We start from the raw sequence: 17167 nt of genomic DNA, 5'->3' as shown, positions 1-17167 counted from the left end.
TTCAAAAAAAATCTGGAAAAATCATACATGTTTATATGGATGTGTTTTACATGTGTGTAAAGTTTAATGATGAAATACATTGTGGTTACACCTACACAAAAAGACAAAATTGTGCATTTTTCACAGTGAACAGTTCATGCCTCTTCATCATAGCTCTCACCATAAATGTAAGCCATCTTCAAATTTTATACATATGTAGTATACATCCATATGAACGTGTGTGATTTTCTGATTTTTTTCAAACTTCAAAATGTGTTTTTCAATTTTTTATAAATGAAAAACTCCATGGAGCTCGTCCTCCATTTAGCAATTATTGTATTTTTGTAGTACATATACCACTTTTTAAGCAGTATGTACTATTATTTTATTATATTGTTTTATACGTACAAATATGAACAATTTTGAAATATGTTAAAAACTATGGACTCACGTGCAATTTTTTAGGGAGCTCGTATAGGGCACCTTATACGGCAGTTGACGCAACGAGTGCTCACTACAGCACCCTGGTGGGCCGGCCCGTGAAACCGGTCAAGAAATACAAAAACGACAAAAAAGCCCCCTTCCGCCAACTGAATAAAAATAAGAGGCGAAAACGTAGTACGTAGTCACAAATGGTGTAGTAGTTCTAGTGGGTACGGTCTTTCTCCGCAGAAGAAGTGGTTTCGAGTTCGAGTCGTCCATCGCACTTCTTTTAGGAATTTAATGTCAGAAAAAATAATGAACGGAAACAAGGGCCGGCCCATGAAGAAGGGAGGGGTGTGTGCTCGTTTGCGCCGACGCCTGTAACGGGCGCCGTTTAGGGAATGCCAATTTGAGTTTGTGTTTGTAAATTAAATTTGCCATCCTCATACCACTAACTTTCCCATCAAAATGTTTGATTTGCCATACTTAAAAATTCCACATCAGATTTAACATTTAGTTATGTATTGTAGAAATGTGCTACTCCCTCCTTTTACTTTTGTAAAACCGTTTAGACATTTAAGGCAACACTCAAAACAGTTCAATTTTAGCTGTCTAAAACGTCTTATAAAAGTGAACATAGGAAGCACTATATTGTACCTATCCGTAAGGGCATCTTCAACAGTTTGTATGTTAGCTTGTTAGTAAAATATGCCATGTTATCAACCAACAACGTAACATACAACAATTTCAATAGGTTGTATCTAGTTTGCCCAATAGAATGTGATATATTATATAAGGTGCTCTCACATTCTACATTAGATCTTGTGCAAGGGGTGTTGGTTCATGTACATACAATCTTCCTTTTTTTCCTCATTATTGTATAACACATTATCAAAATTCCTATATGGCAAAATCTAGCAACAACTATCTTACCACCATTGGAGATGCCCTAAGCGTGGGGTTGTTTTGGGCTTTGGAGTTTTCACATCCTCATCAGTCGGATCTTTTTGGGAAGGAAGATGACTAGGGTCAAGTTGTTACAGCGTACTGAAAATCTCGCCGCCTGCGGATTCATCATCGTCGCCGCCGACGAGGGGAATAGCGCCAGGGTGATTTGAGTAGGTGCTCGCCGGATCAGAGGTAACTTGACCCCTCGCCTCTCTTCTCTTCTCCGACTCTGGCAGCGCAGCCCTCCGCCGGAGCCCTAGGAGGTTGTTTTTCGGCATTATAGATTCAGAGCAATCAAATCCACCCTTCCGTTCCTTTCCGAGACAATCTGATCCAATGCGCACTGTTCTGCGACCGGATTTGTTTTTGAATTATCGTCCTGGTAGATTGGCAGCTGGATTTCCCAAAATCAGTACCTTTGCGGGGGAAGAGGGGGAGGCTTGTTCCATCGAATCGAAGCCAACATCTGCAGAGTCGGCGATTTCTCCTGGAGGGGGATGGGGAAGAAGATGATGATGAAGAAGAAGACTCTGCAGCTTCACCATCTTCTGCCTGATGTGAGTGGTGCAGCCAGCAGTGCACACTCTTACTGTTCATTTCTGTTTTTCAGATTCAGAAAGGGGGCCGGGGGGATGTTAACTCACTCACCTGCGCATCGATGAGTAAATTAGTTCGGCCGTGGAGTCTCTCATTTATTACTTGTTACTGGCGTGCAGGGGATCGTCGGCTACGTGCAGTCGCAATTGGACTTCAAGGATGGGCATACCGTCGAGGAGGTGGAGACGGCTCTGGACATCATCCGACAGGAACCTGGTCTTCACCAGGGACACGTTGTTCTGCCCACAAACCAAGCGCAAAGAAGATTTTGTCAGAAACATCGACAGTGCGCTGTGCCATCTTAGTCACAACCTCACAACATTCCCAGGGACAAGTTCGTGCTCAAGTTTAGACTCAATCAAATCAAACGTGCAGTGCCATGTCGACAGATTGGTCGCCTTCTGTGCAGCAATGTGGCATCAGGAGCGAACCACGCTGTCCTCGATCTCAATACGGGTCGGATCGTGGGGCCGGGGACGTGCCAATTGGTGCACCATTTCAGCAGTAGCTCTCCTGCTGTCAGGTCTCTGCTTTTCATGTCTGTGTGCCTGGACCTGTGCCTTCGCCTGATTTCTGCTGCTTCGTAAGCCTTAGGAAGCTCAAACTCGACGCCGCGTGAAGAAATATCCAGTGCCTACTGCTGGACTACACTTTTGCCGATCTTCCTGGTGGTACGGAAGACCTCCATATCCAACTTGCTGTTGACACCAAGGTGATTCTCTTGTTGCTGAAACTGAAGTTGATACCCCTGTTGTTGTTCTCTGCTTCATTTTTAACTGCAGTTGTTCAGTCTCTGAATGCATGCCTTCCCATTAGTTTCATTGTCGTAGTTCCAAAATATTTTTCTCATTTCACTGTTGTGTGCATATGTATCAGTTGCATGGGTTTGCGAGATGCACTGGCAGCTTCGTCATTCTGAACTATGATGCATCTTATATTGACTCATGCATGCCTGTATACAATATGGTTCTACAAGTGGCGTCCTTCGTTTGGCTTCCCTTTCATAGTTAGCCCTGCTTTAGAGCAACTGGAACTGCATGTGGGTTCTTCTCATATCTCTCCGGCATTTACTTATGTACCTAAGCAAAAATAAATAAGTCATGCATTATTGTAAGTGTGACTGTCTGTGCAGTATTCCTCAATGCTTTACTGATAAAAATACGTGAGAAAGACGGAAAAGACCCAAGATACACAACTACTTGTATCTAATTACTGAATGCAATTACACAACTGTTCTTTGCTTTGGAAGTTTGCATTCATCATCATGTCATGTAGGTCCAAATTAACAATCTAAGACTTGATTCACATCATAATTAACAAGGTACAAAATACCCTATTCAATCTTTTTAAGTGAGCTGTACCCAAGCACAGTGTTGGATAATCGACCCATTCGCCTCCGATAACAAGCTTGTAGAGATTTTTCTTTATGCTGAAAACTATTTTCCTTATTTTGTATAATTGCCTTTGACTTTTCTTGATCCGGTCTAGGGCCTGATTTCAAATTTAGCATAGAACCCAGTTTTCTAGGTACATACATCATTGGTCCCATCGGTAGATCACATGCAGGGCCACCTTTATCTTTCGCTTTGCCCTGTGATCTTTTAAACTTAGCAAGCAAAGAATCTGATGATGAATGATGAATGGAGAGTGTGCAGGGAGCAAAGAATAATTCACAGCTTTGTTGGCAGAAAATCAAATAAAGCAACGAAGCAACACCAGTAATACTCCTACTACCCTTACTGCCTATCCAGAGCTTGCTGCATATCCATTCTATTCTATACTAGGTGAGGGTGTGTTCACGCAGCTTACTTGGTTTTCTCGTTCAGCCCGATCCATCTATTTGGCTGCTGTTTAGCTAAGCTAGCTTGTTTTGGCCTATCAATCCAGTTCCGTAATCAAGGTAACTACGCCAATCCAGATGTCTATACGATCTGCATGCAGAGTGCTTCTCCAGATTTGTCTAGCTTTTGAAAGTCTATTTTAAAATGAGTTGTAACTTCTCCAAATGCTTGCACTCATTTTATTCCTAAACATCTGCAGGAACGAAGAGTTAAGCCTGGGGTCTTTGCTGCAGATCCGTCTGATCCATGGGGTAGATTGAACAAGCCAATTCAACTCTAAATGAACCTGGGGATCGTTTCGATACATCATGGAGCCAAGGGTACTTAATCCATTCATGCATCTCGATCTTCAGCAATCAATTCTGCGAGCTTATCTGAGATTTGCATTTGTTATCAAATTTTGCTTATGGCATGTCCACTTTGTGGGCTTGCCCTCTATAGAATGTTGCACTTTTGTTTGAGAAGAGGATCTCTGATTCAGTCGTGCCATATATTGAGCTAATTGCATGAACCCATCTGTTGGGAGATGCTTCGTTGGCATGGTTTCTATATATACACACATTTTGGGTTTTTCGTGAATTTAGATGGTAGTAAATTTTTTAGAATCCAGATTAAGTGTTTGATTGCAGGCATTGTAAAGCATCCATACTTTCGTAACAAAGCGTGTACTAAAATAAGTAACACAAAGGCTAGGTTTGGCAGCAAGGTATTTTTTGAAGTTTTAGAAGAATACCGTGTTTTTTTAAATCATGGTTTTAATGACTTCGATGCGTTTGTCATTAACAAATACTTTAATTTTAAAAACAGTAGTATCTAAAAAACTGGTCTCGAAAAATAGGTCTGGACATCTTTTTTCCTAAACCGAGAAACACTCACACCTCACTGGTCTCTGGAGTCCATCTTCTCTGTCCGTCATCAACTGTGATTTCCCATCTTCTAGCCACGAACAAATCAAGCTCACCACATAGAAAGATATGTACGTGCTCCTCTACACCTACTCTACTTCCTCGTTGATCTCGCCAATATTTGGATTGTGCCAGTGCCCCAAGGGCAGCTTGTAGATTAGAACGTGGAGTAGGTTGATTGATTCTTGGAGCACCCTCGTATACAACAGGTTAAACTAGCTAGGACGATCGATTAGCACACATGCACATACATACCCTCTCACCCTATAGAAGTGCGGGCGGCAAGTGTTGGCCTCCTGTGTGTGGAGACATATGCCGACTTGTTCATAGCAATGGCAAGGCTGCATGCACGAGGCAGCTGTTAGCGCAAGTTGATGTAGGTCATTGGGTGTACCTGAGTTTAGCTCAGCTAGCTATCTCTAGAATTATGCAGCAACATAATAATCAGTTAAACCAGAGGAAACTTAGAAAGACTGCGCTTGCTAAATGCTCTGTAGTTTTGTCAAAGCAGAGGAAAACTATGGATTTTTTTAGAAACTGAGGAATACATTGCCCAGGCATTCGAACATCATAATTTTGGATTACTGTGGTTTTCTACATGTTGTGCTCCCCGAACTAGGCCTAAGAATAATAATTGACTATTATCTTTGTTATTCCTATGTGTTATCCCTGCAGTTAAATTTTGCCTTAAAACTTGAAAACAAAGTAGTGAAAGAAAAAAGAAAAGTAAAAGTGATAAACCTCATTCAGTTATTGTTATACACTGCAGCTCATCCTGCTCAAGGCAAATACCATCAATGCTGCAGCAGAAGAGATAGTTGGTATTCTGGAGGGCACGACCAAACACGAAAGAAATATCTTCTTCCGTGGCTGGCAGGGACTCGGGGCATCCACTGTTCTCAGAGTGGTTGCCCAACGCCTGAAATCATCAGCTGCTCAAGAAATGAAGTTTCAAAAGGTTGTACATGTGGATTGCTCATTGTGGCAAAGCATGAGAGCCCTGCAAAGGGCAATTGCTGAGGAGCTAGAGCTTCCCCAGTCGGTGATGTCCATGTTTGATCAGCATGATGAGGAGGATGATTTCAATGGGATAGACCAAGGCTCTAGAGGGGTAATAAGTGATGTCACAGGGGAGATCTTCAGAAAGCTTTATAACAGTACATTTGTGGTGATTTTTCACAACGGGAACAACCACTACATTGATTTGTATGAGTGTGGTCTCCCCATAACTACATTTTTGAGTAACAAGGTGTTGTGGACCTGGGGCAGGAGGCTCCGACTCTATAACGAAGAAGAAGAAGATGAATTCGAGAAAACTGCGAGTAAGGCTGATATTGACATGGGAGGTCAAGAATTGCGGAGAAATGTATTGCATGAAGAGGCCGCCAAGTACATTGATATTCTTGAGCCTGGCACAGTAGTTGAGTGCTTCCAGTACGTCTGGGCAAGAAAACGTGCCGGCTGTATTGACTGGCGAATGCATGCTTCAAACTATTGGATATGTGATGGGATTATACTAGAGGAAGGCAATCCGTCTGCATGGGAGGTTGGTGATGCTCTAGAGAGATACATCTACTTGGATTGGATTATGGAGGAAGATAATCCCAGTGAAGATGAAGATGAAGATGAAGATGCGATTGATGCTTACATTTCTGGCCCTAATGACCGTTGGGTTTCAGCCACACACCAACCCCTGATACATGATGATATTGGTGTGCTGCCTCTTCGAGCGACATCCTTCCTCCTCCTAGCAGATAAATCAAATGGTAGGAGGGTGAAGCCTCTATTATCAGTTGTCATGTTCCCAGACAACAATAGGCTGCGTGTGTTGCACCTATCTTGGTGCACCTTCAATTTTACATCTCCTCCCTTCCTCTGCTGCAGCCACCTAAGATTCCTCCTGCTGGACCATTGCACAGATATCAAAGATGAAGAGCATAAAAGCAAAAACCAAAATGGATCATGCTTCCAAAAGCTATGGGTGCTGGACCTGAGGTATACAGACTGGTACTCAGAAAAGATGATGTGTTTAATGGATGAACTCAGGGAGCTGAATGTGGAGGGAGTCAGGGACTGGAGGGTAGTTGATCTTTGTGGCAGTAAAACTAGGCTTGTCAAGCTCCGAGTAGAAGCTGACCCAGACACTGCAACTGAAATAACCATGCACAAGCCAGTCCCTAACATGTCCAACGCCAACCACCTTAAGACAATTATCCTTGAGAGTTGCGTTGGATTGGAACAAGTTGTTCCCGATGTTCTTCCCCCGTTACTTGAGTCATTTAGCTTTACTGTAGATGATGACGCTATTGCTAAGATATCCAGCATCTCCTTCCAGGGCCTCGCTAAATTGAAGAGTGTGCTGCTGAGAGGCTTGATGGAGAGCCTCGAGGAGCTGGACCTCTCAGGCACAGCAGTGAAGACCCTCGACCTTAGAGAAGTGGTAGCAAGAAACCTCAAGCAGCTCATCATGTTGGGCTGCCAGAAGTTGCAAGCAATACAATGGCCGCGAATAGGAGAAAGGCCATGGTGGTTGGAGGTGTTGCGCGTCGACACTGTACAATCCGGATCATCTGGCCAAGGCAATTGTGAAGAAAAATCCAAGGAGACTATTGCTGCTACAGGATCATCACAGAATATTGCAGTTGTTGCTATGAAACAAGATGCATCTTTTGATAAATACATCTATGTAAGGGACGGAAGGCTCCTGAGGTCACTAGTGCCTGTCAGAGCATCTTTTGAGCTTAGGGGTGGACATATGGAGATGTCATCATCACCTGCAAGTAGTGTTGCTGTTGGTGATCGTGGATATGCCCAACGAATTAGACATCCTGATCATTATTTATATGCAAGAGATATCGTATTTCAATACCACCTTCACGTTGTTGCTGCTAATGAAGGTGCAATCAGGTGGATGTGGGCTTGTCCACCTGCTCCTGTTGTTGATACAGTCAAGGATTGGTATGTCCACATACAAGTTGAAGAGGGTATGAAGAAGAGTGGCTTACTGAAGCAGGAAGGTGGCACCCAAGGAACTATTACTGGTGCTACTTCAATCCCAGATGATATATGCAGATTACATGCTAAGATGTTGCATGTGCATGATTGCTTGTCCATCACTAGCATCCCAGTCCCAAGAGATTTTGTTTGGACACGACTTGAACAGTGTCGAGTTGAGAGGTGCCCCAATATAAGCTCTGTCTTTGCTGCTCTCAAAGGAAGTTATACTAATTATGTTATGTTTTGCTTTTATCACTTGACCACATTCTGGGCATCCCAGCTCCTGATGGCGCGCTACATATGGAACTGGAATACAATATGGCAACCCAGTGAGCATTCCTTTCGAGACCTAGAATTTTTGCACCTAGACTACTGCCCAAGGCTCATACATGTGCTCCCCTTATCTGTGGATATGACTACCTTGCCTCACCTAGTGACCCTCGAGATTGTGTGCTGTGGCGATATCATGGAGATCTTCCCTCTGGATCCCGAGCGCCAAGAGAAGCAAACAATTATAAATTTCCCCGAGCTCAAGCACATCCACCTGCACGATCTCCCCAGGCTGCAGCACATCTGTGGAAGTAGGATGTTAGCACCAAAACTTGAAACTATCAAGATAAGGGGCTGTTGGAGCCTCAAGCGCCTGCCCGCCGTTGCCAAGCAATGCCCAGAGGTGGACTGCGAGAAGGAATGGTGGGACATCTTGGAGTGGGATGAGGGGGATGCAAACCACCACCCTTCGTTCTACAAGCCGAGCCACTCGAGGTACTACAAGAAGGCCCAACTGCCGAGAGGCACCGTACTCAGGTAAGATATATCTGGCTCCATTTTTCCATTCATTAATAATTAATTTCGTGTGCTTGTCAAACTTAGTTTCATCATCATCGTCCCAGTACTATTCTAATTTCTTTAATTTACATAGTTATAATCAATCATCTCATTGGCGATTTATTATGCTTCATTCCAGGTAATCCATCCATTCCATGCGGTGATCTTCAGCTTGCTTCAACGCTACATGCATGTTGGCTTACAAAGTTGAAGATTTCTCTGCAATATATGGTTTGTGTGTATGTTGCCTACCCAAATTCATGTTACTTGATTGGTTTGTGAGTGCTCTGTATCTGCTTTGCCATGGCGTGGCTCTGCTCCTACAGCAATCCACATTGTTGACGTGATGATGCGTCTTCCAATTTGGTTTTGTTTGGTTTGGTTTGGTTCGGTCATCTTTGCTGGACTGACCCATGTATCCATCAGAGCAAGTACCTATCATCTGGTTGGAGAGATGATGGTATAGGCTCTGAGCAAGAGAGAAATAAATGGGAGTGGCATCCAGCTTACGGGGCATGGGCCCTGACATGCTCATGCTGCTACTATGCTCTCTGTGTCTGGTGTGTGATTTGTCGGCTATCGACTGATTGTTGTAATAATTTTTGTACTCTGACTTGCGTATACATAATGGTGATGAAGGTTGTACGTGCGTTTGATTTTTGCAACAGTTGTGCATTGTTATAAATCCGCTGCTGAATGTTTCTTATCTGAATGTTGTAGCTCTATGCTTTATGCTTTGCTTTGTTCTGGGTTGCTTTCTTTTGCTTTCCCTTATGCTCCGCTTCTTATTTTTACTGGCTAGCTGAGCAGCTATCGGTTAATGATGTTCAGGCTTGTAATAATCATGTAAATTTGTATATCTAGACCATCCAGAGCATGATATACTAGCTTTTTAATAATGGTTTTAATAACTGTATATTAAGTTTTTCAAACAAGATTATCTAGATGCATGCATATATACATATCATTCTCAGCTATGCATCTTTATTTAGTTATTTCCAGAAGATCATTGCTAGATTAAGCTAGCAAGGAAAACAGAGCTACAGTACATATACACACACACAGAGTTGAGTAGTACTTGTAGTAGCTATTTAAGTGGCAACTGGGCAAAGGGAAACCATGCTTTTATGTATTTCTGCGAGTATCACTGTTCGATGCTAATGCAAGTCGAAATGTAAATTCGGATGGGATTTTTTTTTTCAATCTGAAAAGAAACAGCCCAGTGTTAGTTAGGGTCTCAATTCACTTATCTTTTTGGATACAAATATGATAAAGACAAAGTCTGGACAAGGCGAGGCAGAGCAAAACCTATAGAAAAGTGGAAACTCGAGTTGTACCAAAGCTCCATGGCCGGAAGTCTATGAGTCCCCTGCATACAGAAAATAAAAGAGTGAACGCTGTTTATATCGAGGCACTGGTTAACACGCTTGGTTGGCCCATCTGTTCCTGAGAATTTTGAACAGCTCATGCCAAGATTGGCTTGTACATACAAGACTGGCCATGGAGCTCCCTCACGGTTGCTTCGTAGCGTCTCCTGCTCCAGCTGTGTTGACCTGCTGGTGTGCATGAACGTGAGGCACAACAGAGTTCCCGTGAATCTCCTTGAGGTTCATGAGTAACCATAGCCCGTTAATCATCTCCAGGTATTTATTTGTCAGTTTGTAGCAGCTCGAACTTAGGCAGTGCGTCCTTTTCAAACCTCAAAAGTTCGGGATTGCTATCCCAGGGCCAGAGGCAAATCTCGGCGCCACGAGGCTCAGGAAAGATGAGCCCAGGAAATGCAGCTGATTCATTATAATTGCCTGCGAGATTTGGTAGACTCCCGAGGTTTGTAGACAGGATCTTTTTTCAGTTTGAAAACAGAGCAAACAAGCTCAAATTTGGACATGATCCTTTTCCAGTTTGAAGACAGAGCACCTGACAAGTTTAATAGCTCTTGCCGAGATTGGCTTGTCTGGATCAATCCACCAAGTCAGACCCTTGGTGCACATCACTTGCGTCTCTGCTTCCTCCTTCATGTGTGTGAGGCACGCACACTACCAAAAGAGATCCAGCAGCTTCTCGAAGAGAACCTCGTTGCCTGCCTATGTGCTTAACAAATTCTACCTCTCCATATTCCACCGTGTCATCGCGTCAAGTATGTTGCTCTTCCGTGTTTGTCATATTGTCACGCGAGTCCATCAAATCTGTAACATCATGGTACAAAACTGCATGACCTATTACAAGACACATTCTCGCGAGAACTTTATCAATTTCTCGCAATATGTCCAGATGATGATGCGGTACAAGAAGTAACAGCCAAAGATACACATTGGGTACAATTTCAATTTCTGAAACATCATTCGGACACAAATGGATGGAGTACTAGAGTTTAGAGGATAACTGATCAAGCACACATACACATAACCAGCTTAGAGGAGATGCAGACATGAACAGCACACATCGATGAATCCAAGCAACAGATTACAAGGAGAAGAAGGGTAATTAAGGCAAATAAGGCTACAAGGAGAGGGCCCGAGCACTAAGGACATGATCAACACAGCCAGAATACATTAGCTTCAGGCTGATGTTCTTGAGATTTGGATGCTCCGCATACTGGTTCTCTAACTGTATCTTCATCATATTGATGCCTTCACCATCCATCCGAATTTCCTTGAGGTTCCTGAGAAATTGTAGCCCCTTCATTTCCATGTATTCGTAAGTTTGTAGCAGCTCGAGCTTAGGCATTGCGTCCTTTCCAAACCTCAAAACGTTGAGATTGAACAGGACGAAAAACTCAAGCACCAGCAGGCTCGGGAAATGCAGATCATCCACGTCAATTGCCTAATACCCCAATCGTAAAACTGCAAGGTTTGGTAGACCCCCGAGGACTTGTATGTCATCAGTTTTGTCCAATCTGCTGCGCTCTAGGTCCAACTTTGATAGACTCTGTAGGTGATGCATCCAATGCGGCACTCTGTCTAGGGGGACAAACAACGTGAGGCTCTCAAGGTGTTTTGGTGGCAACAAATCACCTCCCAAACAACCATCTATGGATTCTTTTTGCATGAAATTTCCATGCACTGTCAAAGAACGTAGTTGGTTGTGAGCAGCAATGGCAGACCAGAACTTCTTCATGTTTTTCTTGTTGATAAACGTGAAACACACATCTAGCTTACACAGCTGGGGTCCTTTATGACCTTTTCATGCCCCCTTGTAACATTGACAACACCCAGTGTTAGCAGGGACGTCAATTTTCCAGTCCCTCTTGGAGCTTTAACACCTTCTGTACATATATGTTGTAAACGCACCCAGAGAGAACGGTGCACGTTGAACATATCGTGCATGTTCAAGCCAAGTTCTGCACGTTGTGCACTCCAAAATGATTTGACTAGAGATAGCAAAAAAATGGCCTGCTGGAACACCAAAAGTTCGCATTCCATGGACCTCTCCACTAACCGGTAATCAAACGTGTCATGTTCGTTCGCTGCGCGAATATAACGACCAGTTGTACGGAGGTTGTAGCTTGCGAAGCTCGGTTTTGGTTCTTGGCAGTTCTTATATATGTGTGCCTTTGATATCCAATGTTTGGAGGTAGCTCAAATTCCCAATAGAATTAGGAAGATACCAAATATAAGCACCATTCCGTATAGAGAGGTATCTGAGGTGATAGAACTTCCCAATTCCATCAAGGTTGTGATTTGTGAACCGTAATGTGTCCTCCAAATCGAGCACTCGGAGGAACCTCATCTTCTCAGAGATGAAATACGGTCTCCACTCTCCGTACACAGTCAGTGATCTCACATGTGACAAGTCCAGCATATCAAACACATCTGTATCTCTTTTCCAATTGCTGCTAATGGCAAGATGCCGTATTGGACCTCGTATACTGCTCAAACAACATCCTTCTTCAAGTGTAAAAACAAGGTTCTCCTCCCTAGCCTTGGAGATGCATATTTCACGAATGATATCATGAAGCTGACAAGAATTATTTTTCCCACTATGATGGTTTACACCTTCTCTTGGCAGAATCATACTCCTGTCCAAAAGTTCATCAAAGTAGTTGTCGCCAATTTCTTCTGCTGTCATGCCATGCATCTCCTTGCAATAACCCTCTGCGATCCATCTCCTCACCAAACGCTTGCGCTTAATGATGTAGTCTTCTGGGAATATGGACATGTATAAGAAACACAACTTGAGGTGGTAGAGTAAGCCATCATAGCTCCTCATAAGGACTGTCTTTATAGTCCTAAGCTCTGGGTTGATCTCCAACTCAGCACTAATACGGCCATGCATCTTCCTCCATTCAATAGCAGTTTTAGGCCTTGTGGCTAGGAATCCACCTATAGTTGATATTGCAAGGGGAAGTCCATCACACTTCTTTAAGATAAGTTTTGCTTGTTCCTCCATATGAAGGTCCAAATTAACCTCTCCTCTCTTGTTCTTAAACACCTAACATAAATATAACTAAATATTGTCAAGTACTTGGATTAAAGAATAACCGTTTGAGATAAAAAAAACTGCTTTTTTCAGTCTTGCTTCAGTATGTGGCTTTTGAAAGAAGTCCTATGCCTAATAAGCTCAGTTTGTGGTTGTTGAGCTGTGATATTATGTGCTTTTTTTCAGCAGTGTTGTAGAGAAGAACCCGAATAGAGTCTATTGCATGCTCTTCTTTATCAATACATTTAATGTTGCCTCTCACATTTCACCGTCTTCCTTCCACAATAAAAGCACATGTGTATTTGCTTATTGTAAAATATCAGCAGATAGCTGACCACTCAGTAATAGGATATATCGGAATCTACCTCGATCCAAAATGGAGTTATGGAGTGTAAGTCTAGTAATCTCAATCTTATGTCTCGATGCAAATGACAAAAGAATGATAAGAAATGTGTTTGAGACATCTTAAAAAACTCTAAATAATATTGTCTGATGACAAAGTCTCAATCTTATGTCTCGATGCAAAAGTCCCTCCTCTCCCCTCGCGTCGCCTCCCCTGGGCGACGCCAGGGCCCCCCCAACCCTAGCGCCGCAGGCCACCCCTCGCGCCTCCTCCTGCCGCCGCTGCCGCCGGCGTGGGCCGCAGTGGCGGCGGGCCCGGCGCCAAAGGCACCTGGGCAGGCGGAGGTTGTGGGATCCCATCTGAGGTGGTAGGGGCGGCACCTCTCGTGGGAGTCCGAGGGCGGCGGCTAGGGCGGCGACCCTATGCCACGCGACGGTGGCCGCAGTTCCATGGCCGGCGGAGCGGCGGCCCTGAGATGGACGGCGGCGGTGGTAGCGTCCCATCCGGCGGGGTTGGCTGATCTGTGCGGAGATGGTGACGGCGGTGGCTGCGGATCCAACGTCCCGATCGGATCTGCCGCAGGGTGGCCTTGCGCCGACCGGCGGCGCGTGGAGGGACCGGTGAGGAGATGACGAATCTCCGCCGGAGTACCGATGGCGGCGTACGTCTTCGTGGCGAGGCTCCGCTCGGTTCCAACCAGCCGAGAGAGATCGGGACGACGTGGCTTTCGGTGAAAATCGCGCCTGACTGCGGTCTTGGTGGACGTGGCGGCGTCTCGGACGTCGTTCCCTTCTCGAGACATCGTCGCTGCAGGTCACGTCAACCTGATCCGGATGTTCCTGGGGAAACCCTAGATCTGGGTCTACCAGATCTGACGATGACAGCTTTCGGTATCGTTCTCCCTCCTGGGGGCATCATTTTGGAGCAAGTGCTGGCTGGAGGGGACAAGAGGAAGAGCGGTGCTTCATCTTGCCCATTTATGGTGGTGGATCTCAGCGGCGTGGCGCACTGGAGATTCGGCGCCCGATGCGCGGAGATGGACTCGCACAAGATGGTGGCGTTTTTTAGCGTCGTGGTGGCGTCGACGGCAGCTAGGCCGGGCAAGTTAGATGCAACCATACAACACTGAGGATGGATTGGTGGCAGGTGGCTGCGGCGGCCTCAGGCGTCCTGGTTGAGGAGACCGTCGGACTGGTAGGTGCCACATACCCCGCAGGCGTCCTGGTTGGGACCTCAGGCCTTAGATGTTAGCTTTGGTTGCGAGGTTTTTCTGGTACTAGGCCCAGACTATCAGCATCCCTTCATTAATTGGATAGGAGTGGCGACACTTTTGTTGCCTAGACAGTGGCTTCAGTCTTACTGTTGCATGACTTTGTAAGGATTTGTGTGAATAATTAATAAAGTGGCTGCATGCATGATCTACATGCAGAGGCCGGGGGTCTTCCTTCATATCTAACAAAAAACTCATGCAAAAGATTACTGCCAAAAAAAGACTCATGCAAAAAGAAAGTTAAGATATCAGATTTTTAATAAAGCACCTTCTTTTTGAAGATATCAAGTGCAGCAGCATCTTTCAGACCTTCAAGACGATACATGTTGGTGTCTTCTCCTGAACAATGTTTGGCAACATTTTTTCCCTTGTGGTGACTGACCGTTCCGGCATTTTTCAAGCAACTTCTGACCAAATCCCATTCTGCAGTGGTTGATATATCATCAAGAACAATGAGGCTCTTTTTATTCGCAAGGAGATTTAATTCTTCAACCAATTCTTGAAGTCTCATTGTTGCTATGATCTTCTTTTCTTTTCTGGTTTTTGTTGCTCCAATAGAGTCTTCTCTTACATCACTCAGTAGTTGCAAAGCTAAACTTCTGATGACCATTTTAGGGTCGAACGGACGCAATGCAGTGATCCAAGCACGCTTCCAGCCACCAAGTTGTTGGCTTCGGTAGCTGCTTCAAACAAGAGTTGTCTTCCCAAGACCTCCCATTCCCTACACTGAGGTACACCAACAAAATTGATAACATGATCTTGCTCTGCTTCTCGCCCAGTGAACACTTCCTCAACCACTGTCGTTGTGACGCTAGCGATCAAACTTCTTTCGGGAGGTGAGTGATTAATTGTATCTCCAGTGGCACTCTCTGGCAGTTGTTCCTCTATTTCACTTGTGGACGTTACTGGGTTGTCTTCAGTAGTGATAACTTTTTCCGTGTTCGGTCTAGTCTCTACAACACCTGATGCAGGCCTACCCTACAGATATAGCATATATATGAGAAATTTTATGTACATGTGCTCCACAAAATTTATGCCTGGAGTTTCCATGTATTAGTGTTGACCTTAGCATCTACCCGCATATTAGCACCAGCTCTAAACAATTTTTCAATGTTTCATTCTTTACTAAACACATAACTGAAAATTCAAGGGGAGCTCCATTTCATTGCAGCAGAACCTAACAGGTTTCGTGTACTAAGCACCTTTGGATGCAGATGTTGACCTAAGAATATGGATAAGTTTCATTTATGAGGATCATTAAGCTGCTACACAAGCTTATTAAGATTTTCAAAAAATGTAAACTGATAAGAGTGTACACTTGCCACTTGATGAAGTGCTTGATGTGATGAGAGTGTACACAAGCAAAGATTTTAACAAAACATGAACCGATAAGATTAAACATTGGTCACTTGATGAAGTATTACCTCCTGGTGGAAGAGATAAAGTGCTTGATCTGATGATAGCTGCTTAAGCTCTGTTACTTGGAGCGGTTGATCAGGGCAGAAACTTGCAATTTCTGCTCGGCGTGTAGAGAGTATAATTCTGCTACCTCTCTTGTTTCTCGGGAAGAAACTTTTGATGCAACCCATTCAACAATAGTGGCCAAATCATCAATCACAACAAGGTATCTTTTGTCAGTAACATGTGCATTAAACTCACAAATCAAATCACTTTGTCCCATATTCTCCATCTTCATCAGGACGTTGCCCCCTACAGTTGTCCCTTGTTGTGCCTTTTCGATTTCCTCTGGATAATTTTCATAGAACTGCCTTACAAGGCTGTGAAGGAAATCTCTCGGGTCAAAAGGACGCATACACTAGTAGAAAAAGGGTCAAACGTGAAGCACATTAGTGCGGTTTGTATTTTGAGCCGGCACTTAATGTATACATTAGTGCCAGGTTCCAACGGCTAGCCGGGCCGCTTTCATTAGGTACCGGTTCGTGCGAACCTTTTAGCACCGGTTCGTGCCACGAACCGGTACTAAATGAAGTGGTGGCAGGATGTTGTCAGACTGGGGCCCCTCCAGCCCCTTTAGTACCAGTTCTTGGCACGAACCGGTACTAAAGGTCGTCCTACATAAACCCTTCGTCCACCCGAGCTCGCTCTTTTCTTCCCCTTTCCCCTCTCCTCTCTGTTCTTCCCCTCTTCCTCTCGAGCTCATCACACATTTTGCCCAAAATTTGTCAAGATTTGAAGGCCCCCATCCATTCAAATGATCACAAAGGTTAGCAACTTTGTCCTTTCATCTCTCATTGCTAGATTAGCTCTTGCAATGCTTTTGTATAGTGATTAATTTGTGAGTTTAGTAATTTGGGAGGATATATATATATATGTGGTAGTATTTGATTTATATGCAATTTGAGGTCAAAAATAACACTTAGTTTGCATATGTAGGTGTGGTTTACTTAGTGCCTTCTAAATCTCCGTCGTAACCACCGTCGATCGCCCGCACCGTCCCGTCGGCGGCACCACCTTGTGGTGAGCCTCTTGTTCATGAAATTTTATATAAAAATTGATGTTTGTGTGATTTGGATATATAGTTACTCGTATAATTATCTTACCCGTACTTATACATATAGTGCCATGGTTTTGATATCCGTCCCCGTCGGCCCTAGTC

The 17167-nt window shown here is 44.2% G+C and overlaps 1 protein-coding gene and 1 pseudogene across 3 annotated transcripts; one reads left to right on the top strand and one right to left on the bottom strand.

The window, feature by feature from the left end:
* The first annotated feature begins 1391 nt into the window (after positions 1–1391).
* Positions 1392–9163, top strand: LOC125525167. Of its 3 annotated transcripts, XM_048690181.1 has the most exons (5): positions 1392–1907; positions 2067–2659; positions 3988–4108; positions 5463–8497; positions 8658–9163. In XM_048690181.1, exons 3-5 carry the CDS (start codon positions 4097–4099, stop codon positions 8659–8661), a joined length of 3051 nt encoding a protein of 1016 aa, XP_048546138.1. In that variant the 5' UTR covers positions 1392–1907; positions 2067–2659; positions 3988–4096; the 3' UTR covers positions 8662–9163. The 3 variants fall into 3 exon arrangements, with proteins under 3 accessions (XP_048546138.1, XP_048546139.1, XP_048546137.1); XM_048690182.1 differs by lacking the exons at positions 1392–1907; positions 2067–2659 and adding an exon at positions 3592–3731; XM_048690180.1 differs by lacking the exons at positions 1392–1907; positions 2067–2659 and adding an exon at positions 3618–3847.
* A 1727-nt stretch (positions 9164–10890) lies between these two features.
* Positions 10891–15061, bottom strand: LOC125525384 (annotated as a pseudogene).
* Between the last annotated feature and the right edge of the window lie 2106 nt (positions 15062–17167).

Source organism: Triticum urartu, chromosome 7, assembly GCF_003073215.2.
Source record: "Triticum urartu cultivar G1812 chromosome 7, Tu2.1, whole genome shotgun sequence".
In the NCBI taxonomy this organism is placed as follows: Eukaryota; Viridiplantae; Streptophyta; class Magnoliopsida; order Poales; family Poaceae; genus Triticum; species Triticum urartu.
Note: the sequence above shows the minus strand (reverse complement) of the source record. Positions and strands in the feature narration are given on the sequence as shown.